Source organism: Pleurodeles waltl, chromosome 12, assembly GCF_031143425.1.
Source record: "Pleurodeles waltl isolate 20211129_DDA chromosome 12, aPleWal1.hap1.20221129, whole genome shotgun sequence".
In the NCBI taxonomy this organism is placed as follows: Eukaryota; Metazoa; Chordata; class Amphibia; order Caudata; family Salamandridae; genus Pleurodeles; species Pleurodeles waltl.
The window spans coordinates 57,480,137-57,491,012 of NC_090451.1; the positions used below are offsets into that span (position 1 = coordinate 57,480,137).

At 40.4% G+C, this 10,876-nt stretch overlaps 1 protein-coding gene across 1 annotated transcript; it reads right to left on the reverse strand.

The window, feature by feature from the left end:
• Window positions 1-202: 202 nt before the first annotated feature.
• FAM32A (family with sequence similarity 32 member A) lies at window positions 203-5,389 on the reverse strand. Its single transcript, XM_069217255.1, has 4 exons — window positions 5,249-5,389; window positions 2,939-3,080; window positions 2,505-2,558; window positions 203-502 (listed from the first exon to the last, which is right to left on the reverse strand). The coding sequence occupies exons 1-4, from the start codon at window positions 5,311-5,313 to the stop codon at window positions 434-436; spliced, it is 330 nt and encodes a 109-aa protein (XP_069073356.1). The 5' UTR covers window positions 5,314-5,389; the 3' UTR covers window positions 203-433.
• Window positions 5,390-10,876: the final 5,487 nt, after the last annotated feature.

A 10,876-nucleotide genomic window follows, 5' to 3' on the forward strand; every position in this document is an offset into this window, starting at 1 on the left:
ATTTAAAGTCTTACCTTTTTTTTGTTCCCTAAATGTTTTTTTTAGGAACGCAAAATCAGTTTTTAGTTTGACAAACATAAAAATCTTTTGCCATACCATGATCTGGCCACATGTTTTTTAAAGAAATTGTTTTAAAATATTTTATTTCTACTAGTATCACATACAACCAAATTATTCTGAGGTCAACTACTTCAGGTCCATATAAAATGAGCAACATGTCTTTATTTTCATCAGTTTGAAAAGAAACAGTTTTACACAAAGAACTTTTCAGAAATGAAATTGTTGAATGACTTTGTCTGACATAATATAAGTTTTGTCACATGCGTCATGTCCTTTTGATACTGACCGCACATCACATTACATGCAAATATAAATAAAATATCACAATTATAACCATATCAAGGTGTCCAAAAATAAAAACACACAATTTTCCTTATTTTGTCCAGCTGACTTTGGGAATGTCATAATGTTCGGTAAGAGTGTCCAAATGCCGATTAAAATCCTGAAAAATGTAAAAAATAAAATGGAAAAAAGAACAGTTTAAAAGTTGGTCACTCAGTTCAATATCAAATATTTCCATCTTTTATGTACACATGTAACTGCAATGGTTCAATTAAGTGACAGAGGTAATATGAAAAACGTCAATTACCTTCTGGGCTACACTTTTATCTGTATCTCACTATCCCCCAATGGGACAAAAGAGGTATGTGGGAAACACGGCTCCTTAAAAGAGATTCCGAGGGAATCGCAATCTACCCCCATACACTTGCCATGGTATGGATTTTGCACTTATGAAAATGGGGCTAAAAACAAACCTTTAGCAGATGTCTTGATATGAACCTAATACCAAACAAAAAAATTAACACAATCATATGTTTTCAGAAAGAAAGAACATATGTACTATGCATTTACAGATCGGTTCCCCCTTAATGTGGCGTTCAGTTCAGCCGATTTCCCTCCACACTGAAAGGGTTTCCTATGCGTTTTTAGTTTAAAATAACAAATAAAAAAAAGCCCTTTTTTTTAGTTGGCAGACGCTTAAAAAAAGAAGACTCTGCAAAACACTGAATTTGAGTGAAGCGAAGACTTTTCAGTTTGAGGAGGACGTAATCCTAGAGATGCTAGGTGACTGCTCACTGGAGGATCAATACATACTACCCTGAAATTTTTTGTACAAGCCATTAAAATGATTCTTTTTTCAAATTCGTTAAAATTCAGTCATTCAAGGCTCGAATTAAACAATAATGTTAGAAATACTCTTCATTTTTGTCATGCAAGATTTACTCCTCAATAGCATTTTTGGATATGTTCCAAATGATACTACAATGAACTCCTATGTGCAGTGTAAAAATGTCTACATGCTATACTCTGTTTATTGTTCCCATTACCCTCATGTATACCAGTCAAAGCAACTTAGAATATTAATCATTCTTAGATTTCCTAGATTCAGCAAATTGTTGATGAGAATAACCAGCTTGGCTTTCACCTTGAAATTTATGTTCAACATTTGTTTGGATCCAAGCATATATTTGCCACATTCATATCCAGCTGGAGTTTTGAATTGGTCGGTAAGGGCTAATACGTGTGCGAGCCAAAACACAGTTCCGACTGTTCAGTTCCATAACTGACTGACACGCAGAAATACTTCTAACAAATAAATAATTTTAGTATTTAGAAACAAAAATTCAACGTTGACTTTGTGTTTTTGTGAAAACTGGAAATACAGATACAGGAAATGGCTAAAATTGTCTGCATGAAGTACATTATATTATTGATATCCCTTAAAACACTGGGAGACCGACTCAAACTTGTTTGCACACCCAAGTGGTAGTTTGGTGTTAAGAAAAGAAAAAAAAACATTCTCTTACCGCAAACTCCACATCACATCTTGGATCAGAGAATCTGAATTTGTAAATTTGTAGGGTGAAAACTGCACTTATTACTGTTAGAAAGTCTGTCAATGTGGCGGATTTTTAAATTTAGGGAAATGGACAGGACATGAGTTAGTCACACTATGCCATCCTGCCAAATTGGATGAACACCAACAAATATACTGGTTTGCGGATTTTCAAATTGCAAGTAATTTACCATCCCAGATACACACAAGTGTACTCTTGAGGGGCAAAAATTAAGTGCCTATCGAGGGAAAGGAACAGAATGATTAACCACCATATTGGGTAAAGGTGTCAAGGCAGTGCATTATAAAAAGGTAAAAATATGCTAACTGTGGGGGAAAAGTTTAATAGAAAAGTTAAAAGTGTACAATTCTGAATAATATACTCAAGAAACGTATCACATTTTTCCAAGAGAACTCCTGGTATTCATGGTGAATAATATAGTCTGAAATTTACCCTAGATGTAGGAATAAACAAATAAAGGTTGATTTGTGAATTTTAAAAACCTGCCCATCAGGCTTGATATGATCAATTTCAGCAAACAGCCTACTTAAGAGCAAGGGTAAGACAATATCTCAATCATACAAAAAGTAATTATATTAATCTTACCTCTACTCTCTGCTTGTGTGTTTTAGATGCTTTGTTTAAAATCCTTTCCATTTGCTATAAAAAAAAAGTATATATAAATGTAGTTAGAATCAATGTTACCTTTTCTCTTTGCAGCCTATAGGGCAACTGTTTCACAAATGTATTCAGTATTCTATTCAGTTTCCTAACGATGCTTGCTAATTTTGCCTTAGCTGTATTCTCTATAAACACACTTCTAAAATGCATCATTTTCATTTTTCAAAAGCATATGGCTCCTCTTAGTGTTCCCCATTCCCATACGCAATTGCAAAGCATGCTTGAATATTCAAGCATGCTATATTTTTACTTTTAATTCTACAAATAAAGCACTCCAAAAATGATAAGTACTTTCAGTGTACGACGTGACTTCCATTCATTAAGACTAAATAAAGGGACAAAATTGCGCCATTTCTCACCCGTTTTTCTTGCATTTTTTCAAAAGCCATTTGTGCGGGTGTTCTCTTATCCAAGGCTGCCTTCTTTTTCTCCTCCTCCCTCTTCATGCTTTCCATGTACTGTTCCATCATCTTCTTTTGTTCCTTGTCCTTTTTCTTCTTCCTGTAGTAAATAAAAAGTGACAATATCCAGAAGCACTTAACAGTCACTTTTGCAGCAGTACAGCTGTTTGAAGAACTCTGGCAACAAATCAAACAAAATGCAGGTCAGTAACAGGTTACAGTGCCCCAGACGAAATATTCTGGGAGGGCTCTACTTTTGAACTAGAGAACAAAAATTATTCATATATATAAACACTGAACTGACCTGCCCATACTTATACACCTGCACTACCTCTCGACTGAGGTCCCTAGGTGTTGATCTTACAAAGTCAGCTGCTACATTAGAACAGATACAGTTTTCTGAAAACTGAATGACTGTGAGTGGAGCAATTATACAGAAAAAGAACTCCAAAGTAAGGGGCCTTAACATGAAAAAACACACCACTTTTTGAAAGGGGTTAAATAGAAGAAATCATAAGGTGTTCCTGACCAGTGTTCTGAAGATCACCAACAGAAGCCTGGCAATGAATTTTGTCTTAGGAGCCAAGTTGTTCAAGCACCTGTAGGCGATATTGCTCAATTGAAAAATAATTTCGTGCTGCTCTGGAACCAAGCAGAGAAACCTTCCTGTGAATGTGACGTGGTGTATTATGGAGAGATGTTTGACAACAACTGCTCCAGCATTCTACCTTCACTGAAACTCACTGGTATGCATGAAAACCTGCATGCCGTGAGCTGCATCGGCGACCCATCCTTAAGGGTAGAGGCCCCCACCTTTTTCCACCAATGTGAAGAGTGGGTCAGGACAAGCAATGGTCAGACTGATAGACACTCTTCATGTTCAGGTCAGGTAGCCACGCACTGCAGTTGCACTAAATGTGTGGCTACCTGAGTTGAACTTTGCTGGGCTGAAGATGTCATAGCCTAGTGGGTGTGACATCCTAGTTGCACAATGCAAGCGGTGGTCGTCCCTTCAATGATGAGGGGGGTCATCACTGATCATCTCAGACAAGAATACTTCACTTTTAAGCACTTAAATGCCCAGGGCTGTGTGTTCATCAGTGATGCTTGTCACAGAGTGGGTGGGGTAAGGAGACTCACTGATCTCATCCCACTTTGTGACAAGGTAGGGACAGCCGCCTTCTCCCATTGTCTACTCTAATCCAAAACAAGGTCAGACAATGAGAGAGACAGCAGTCCAAATCATTAGGAACCATGGAGGCCTCTCTCCTGCCACCCGATGTCCCCACCAGAGGCCGGCTAAGTTATTCATGGACGTGAGAGTGTGTGCATGTGTGAGGCCTGCCCACGCCTGCTCAAATTATAGGCTCCCAATAGAGAGCTGCAATAGTCATGTTATGAGTTTATAGTAGCAGCTACGACGCCAGGTCTCGGCTCCAGTGACAACTGGGGAAGTATGGACCTCAACTTGTGGATGTAATTGAAACAGTTTCTGACTATTACACATGCCTGAGAATTAAATGAGCTAGCATTAGAAAGTAATTTCAGATTTTTCACTTTCTTGGACCATACAAATTACGCCCAGACATGTCGGGTTCATGAATTATGACACGTTAGGATCGCCTGCTATAGTTAAAGGTCAAAGGTTATAGGATCTAAATGTAGAAAGAAGCCGGTCATGATTCAGTTGTTTATGTAACCCATCTACGTACATACAATAATTTACCAATGTTCGAAAACAACGGTCGGGTGTACTGATATTCTTTCTCTAGACCTTCTGGGTCAAACAATTTAAGTAAAACTTAACAACTCGGCACACATGCCATACATCACTTTTAGAAGTTTGCTCCGACACCTGGCTCACCATAGTATGGTGCCCAGCTCCTGCCAAGCACCAAATGCACCGCTTCTGATCTTGGGCATTCTTGTGTCAACCCACCCCATTTTGTGTGCTGTTTATTCTTGGTGTACGTCCATTGTACCTACTAGCCCAACACACCTGGCAACAACGATGTGTAACAAAGCCCAGGAAACAGTAACAAGGAGTGAGTTGGTTCTCAGTAGTCACCGAATTTGTGCATGGTTTATTCGTTATTCATTTTCCCCTTTTGTCGTCAGGTGCATCAAGCACCACCAATGACAAATCATGCCTGCTTAAACCCCAACTTTCAGCCTTCCTTTAACTTGTCTGTGTTATTCGCCGCCTTGCCTTGCTACATTCGTCACCTCTGAGGACTACGTTCACAGCTGATTGTAACAGACTCTTACTTCTTGCCTATGGCCGCCCCCTTGATCTTCAGCGCCCCCTTCTGCACGCTCTCATATTCGGACATCCTGAAGCATCCACCACTACCTGCCCCAGCCAGCAACTTCTGTGTACCCGGAAGAGGCGGGCACTTCCAGCTGAGACATCCGCTGTTCAGGTCGAGGAAATCGAAGAAGGACGCCCTTAAGAGGATTGTTGTTGCTGGTAAAACTGGCGGCCATCTTTAAGTGGTGAACGCTGATGCCAATTCCAACGAGACCATCGCCATCTTAGTAAATTTCAAATAGATTCCATCCACTCTCCCCAACTTATAACATACTAAAGTATCACAGCCTTTCAAGAACATCACGCGAGTACAAAAATTAAACTATAGAAACATATTAGCAATATATTTATGTCAATATGTTTGTATCTGTATTCATCATTTTACTACTATTAAAAAATAAATATGTGCCTATTAGTTGAAAAAAGCTCTGCCCTCGGTTTTTTTCAAATTGAACTTTTGCTCATTTGGGTTGAAGCAGCTATTATTCAATGTTAGCCCCTTTATATTTGATCCCGGCGGACAGTCAATTCAAGTCCTCATTAGTAATTCATTATCATATGTGACCTCTTCAGCAACTCCTCAGCTTTAATCCAGCTGCTCTTTGTGTGTGTTTTTAGGTAGCGCCTAGCCATGTGTATGTTTTTAGGTTGAGCCTAGGCACAGTACATGCACGGTCTCTAGACATGCTGTAATCTACTTCTGTGGGCTTTCACCACGCCCATCTCTTTCGTACGTTCCTTGGCCTGCTTTTCAAAAGTCCTTTGGTTTGTTAGGTAAATGCTTTAGGTTTGTTCCACCTTGTGGCTGTTTTGTTACCACCTTTGAGACTGATCCTGTTACATGGATTATTGCACTATCGACCATATACTTTATTGTTGGTGCACTACTTTTTTTCTTTTGGCTCCCCGCCTCACGCTCGTGGCAGTATATTGTTTCTTCCTCTGGCATCTCGCTGTTTGTGGTGCCTGTGCCAGTCAAAGGCTGCAAGCTGGAAGGAGATTATTTATTTATTTATTACTATAATGCAAAATCGACCGGAAGATTGGAGTGCTTTACATGAGCACTGGTCCACATTCCTAAATTCTTTCTTAGTTTAGCAGTTGAAAAATATACAAACTGCCACATTTAAATAGATAAAACACAAGGGAAACCATCAATGTGGATACTACAATATTCACTGCACTCGGGAAACTCACCCCATAATGCTTTTTACAACACGATTTTGCCAATAACTGAGCCTGTAGTGGTTCTAGGACAATGGGACGACCACCAAAACATTCAGCACAGCATGTTCTTTCTGTCCAGGTCATCTTCTGGGTCCCCACACTAGGTTCAGGGGACCCCAAAATCATAACCTCTCACACCACTCATTGTCTTTTTAAGTTCTCTCAGGGCTGGAACTTTTGCTTTACAGCTGGGGGTAGTTTGTGTTTTAAGGGCCTTGTTTGAATAATATTCTAGCAAGCCTGCTAGGCCTGAAACTGTGTAATGCGCTATGTCCTTTAGGGGCTGAATATATGGTTATACTGCAATGCCCTCTGCCTTTCTTTTTTCATGTGGTTATACCCTTTATGGGGTGACTATGTGGTTACATGACCATGTTTCTTCCAAATGTTATCTGTATGGTGGTGCCCTCTAGGGTATGTTCTGGCCATTACAGTTGAATGTGAAGTGTAGGGAGAAATGAACAAACACAGTTTATTTCTGATAAAGGTTTAATGTGCTGCATGGCTAAATACTTATAAGGTTCCAAAGGCGAGACTTATTGGCTATGCCAATGCTTGCTTTTATTTTTAACCACAAGCAATGTTAGAAGCAGTACTACAAGTCCCAGAATGCTTTTCTTTTCTGGAAAAAAGTCAAGTACCCAGGGCATCGTTAATGTTATGTAAAGAGCTACCTACATTTATGACTGAAAAACCTTGAAATTCCTCCTGTGTATCCACTATTTCAGCAGTTAGGTGTTCAAGCTCCCTCCAGGCAACTCATCTCTACAACAACTTTTTCAACAAACTATACATGCAAGAGTTTGTGCATTCACACACACACTTGTACTTGTTTATTTACAATTGTGCTTATTACCAAAGACTTACTGTTTTATAGCACTGTAACAGATATGTGCTAAATATTCAGTGATACAAAATGTAATATTAACAATGAAAAGGTAAGTTGTCTTCCATAACAATATTGCAGTGAGAATAACAACTACCAAGCTATCTTACTGACAAACCTGGCAACATTTTTGAAGAGGAAAGTGGGAGATAATTATTTAAAAATAATCAAGATAATATATTTCTTTCATTGACTTCTATTGAAGCAGAGGCAAGTTCACACGGGAGACACCAAAAATTAAGCCATTGTTGGCCTCACAAACTGGGAGTCTTCCTCCTGAATTGGGTACATTGGTATGTACTGGCTGTATTCGCTGGCTAACTGTATCAGAACTCTTAGGTTTCCTAAAACTCAGCCTGTGTAACTTATGCAGTGTCACAAACTGCATTTTCTACTACGTCTAGTAGTACTACAACAGTAAAACAAAAGTACTGAAAATGCTGTTCACAATCCTATAATTGTAAATTTCTGCCTCCATCTTTCCCACCTTTTCAATATGGAGATCCTCACATATGTAAGTTTACTACTTAGTAGTAAATGTGTGTAAGAACGTGGGTGTGACTGGTGAAAGGGGTATACGTACTACTAAATGGGAGGGGTTTAGGTAGAAGTAAGTAGGGTTTAGAGGTTTAGACCGGGACATGAACCCACCTAAAAGAGGGTAAGCCTATTCCTATTGTCGAACTACACTTCTAAAGTTACTGCAGCCAAGTATTGCAACACCCTCACATAGAAATTAATAGCGGTAGGAACTTAAAATTGAGCCAGACAGGAAATAATGTTATGTTATAAAAATGTAACTAAATATAATTAAATGTTAACAAACATATGTAAAAATAAACCATATGTATTATTTAATAATAAAATATATTAACTCTTTTCTAAAATGTCTACATTGAGGTAACATTACTTTTATTAAAATGTAACTAAATCACTTTGAAATTAATTACATAATTACTTTTAATATTTATTAATACACGTGTTTTACTTTAACTAGGAATTTAGGCCCTCATTCCGACATTGGCGGGCGGCGGGCGCCGCCCGCCAAGCGGAAACCGCCATTTGGCCGCTCCGCGGTCAAAAGACCACGGAGGCCATTCTGGCTTTCCCGCTGGGCTGGCGGGCGCCCGCCAAAGGAGCGCCCGCCGGCCCAGCGGGAAAGGCCCTTCAACAATGAAGCCGGCTCCGAATGGAGCCGGCGGAGTTGCAGGGGTGCGACGGGTGCAGTTGCACCCGTCGCGATTTTCACTGTCTGCAATGCAGACAGTGAAAATCTTTATGGGGCCCCCAGGGGCCCCACGACACCCGTTCCCGCCATCCTGTTCCTGGCGGTAAAAACCGCCAGGAACAGGATGGCGGGAAGGGGGTCGGAATCTCCATGGCGGCGCTGCTTGCAGCGCCGCCATGGAGATTCAGCCCAAGCAGGGGAAATCCGGCGGGAAACCGCCGGATTCCCTTTTCTGACAGCGGCTTTAACGCCGCGCTCAGAATGGGCATTGAAGCACCGCCAGCCTGTTGGCGGTGCTTCCGTGGGCCCCGGCCCTGGCGGTCTTGGACCGCCTGGGTCGGAATGACCGCCTTAGTGTTTAATTCTTAAATACATTTTAGAAAAATAACGTTTATTTAATTTATTATATTAAACATTAATATGGCAGCCCTTTAAACTAAAAGGCTTCCTAAGCCTCCTGCTGTCCATAGTAGAACATTTGGGCAGATGCACTGAGTATGTAAGAGTGATTCTGACTGTAGCTTATCGTTGTTATTAAAAGTCAGTCATGTGCCTTTATATGCTAGTACTGTGCTGTGTGCCTTAATAAAAGATCAAAAAAGTTAATCATGGTGATCTGAACTCCATTCATATTCAGAGTAAAAGGCAAATATGTTGAACTGATGTCACCTTCCCAAAAGGCAAAGATAAAAAGTTAGCCAGCCAATTCAGAGAGTTATGTTATTTTACTTGTAGACCGCACAAATCATCCGTGAGGGTATCTAGGTGCTTGAGCAAGTGTGTAGGCATGTACTCCCATAGAGTTGTTATAATAGCGAAGACTTCAGCCTCTTGCAGAACTCTGGAAGTGAAGATGTGTTGTGGGACAGCATTCCATGTTTTTGGTGCGATGTAGGAGAACGAGAAACCTCCTGCTCTACTTTTGTGAAAGTGGGGAGTGTGTGTGTGTGTGTGTTAGTGAGAGTGAGGCTGAGTGTAAGTGTTTGGCAAGCTTGTGAAAGTGTATATGGCTGTTCAGGAATGCGGGTCCAGTGTTGTGCATGGCTTTGTATGCATGTGTGAGGAGCTTGAATTGGTAGCATTTGTGAATGGAGGGCCAATGGAGCTCCATGAGGTGTGGTGAGATGCGGGTGCATCTCAATAATTTTTTAACATTAGTTCCTCTATATCGTATAAGAATGACAATACCATGACATCTTTTTATGTCCCAATAATTTGAAACTGGCCTGAAAAGAAAGGAAAACCATAAAGGCTGCAGTGTAGATATTTTATTGTTTGTTAGAAATGGGGTTTCTAGTTGGCAATGGTTTGCACCCTGTCCGAGTAGGGACCCTCATCCTGGTTAGGATAAAGGAGCCACACAGCTAAGATAACCCCTGCTCTCTCCCTTGGTAGCTTAGCACAAGCAGTCAGGCTTATCTCAGAGGCAATATTAAAAGTATTTGTACATACACACACAGTAACACAGTGACAACACCACAAAAGGACACAGGTTTAGAAAAATAGCCAATATTTCTCTAAGTAAAACAAGACTAAAATGACAAAAATCCAACATACACAAGCAAAGATAGCACTTTTAAAAGATTAAATGTAATTGTAGTTCCTTGAAATCAATGAAGCGTTTGACTGGGGCAAAGTACCTTAGATGCGTTAAAAACAAAGACAATGTAGGGTGCAGGGGAAGTGATGCGTCGAAAGAGCCAGAGATGCATCGGTTCCTTACTGTTACAGGGGAGGTGATGCGTTGGTTCCGTACTGCTCGTCAGGGGAGGTGATGCTTTGGTTCCTTAGTGCCACGGGGAGATGATGCGTCATTTGCGGCCAGAAGCGTCTGTTCCTTACTGCAGTGTGGTGTGGATGAAGACGTGTCTGCTCCTCCCACCACTCTAGCTCAGGAAGACCCATCAGAATGTGAAGGGCACACATCAGCTCCTTTTGTGTGACTATCTAGAGTGAATTCCCAAACAGCCCAACTGTCATCCTGACCCAGACATGTATTTCACAGACAGTCAGAGGCACAGAATGGTTAAGCAAGAAAATGGCCACTTTCTAAATGTGGCATTTTCAAACTTAACAATTTAAAAACAACTTCACCAAAAGATAAATTGTGAGTTCAGAGACCCCAAACTCCATATCTCCATCTACTCCCAAAGGGAAATTACACTTAGAAGATATTTCAAGGCAATTCCCATGTTACCCTATAGGAGAGATAGGCCTTGCAATAGTGAAAACTGAATTTAGCAG

Coding starts and splice junctions, on each gene's coding strand:
- FAM32A (XM_069217255.1), bottom strand. CDS start 5,313: ATGTCCGAATATGAGAGCGTGCAGAAGGGGGCGCTGAAGATCAAGGGG. Junction 2,559..2,938: donor AAAAAATGCAAGAAAAACGG/GTGAGAAATGGC, acceptor TTTTTTTTATAG/CAAATGGAAAGGATTTTAAA. Junction 503..2,504: donor CACACAAGCAGAGAGTAGAG/GTAAGATTAATA, acceptor TACATTTTTCAG/GATTTTAATCGGCATTTGGA.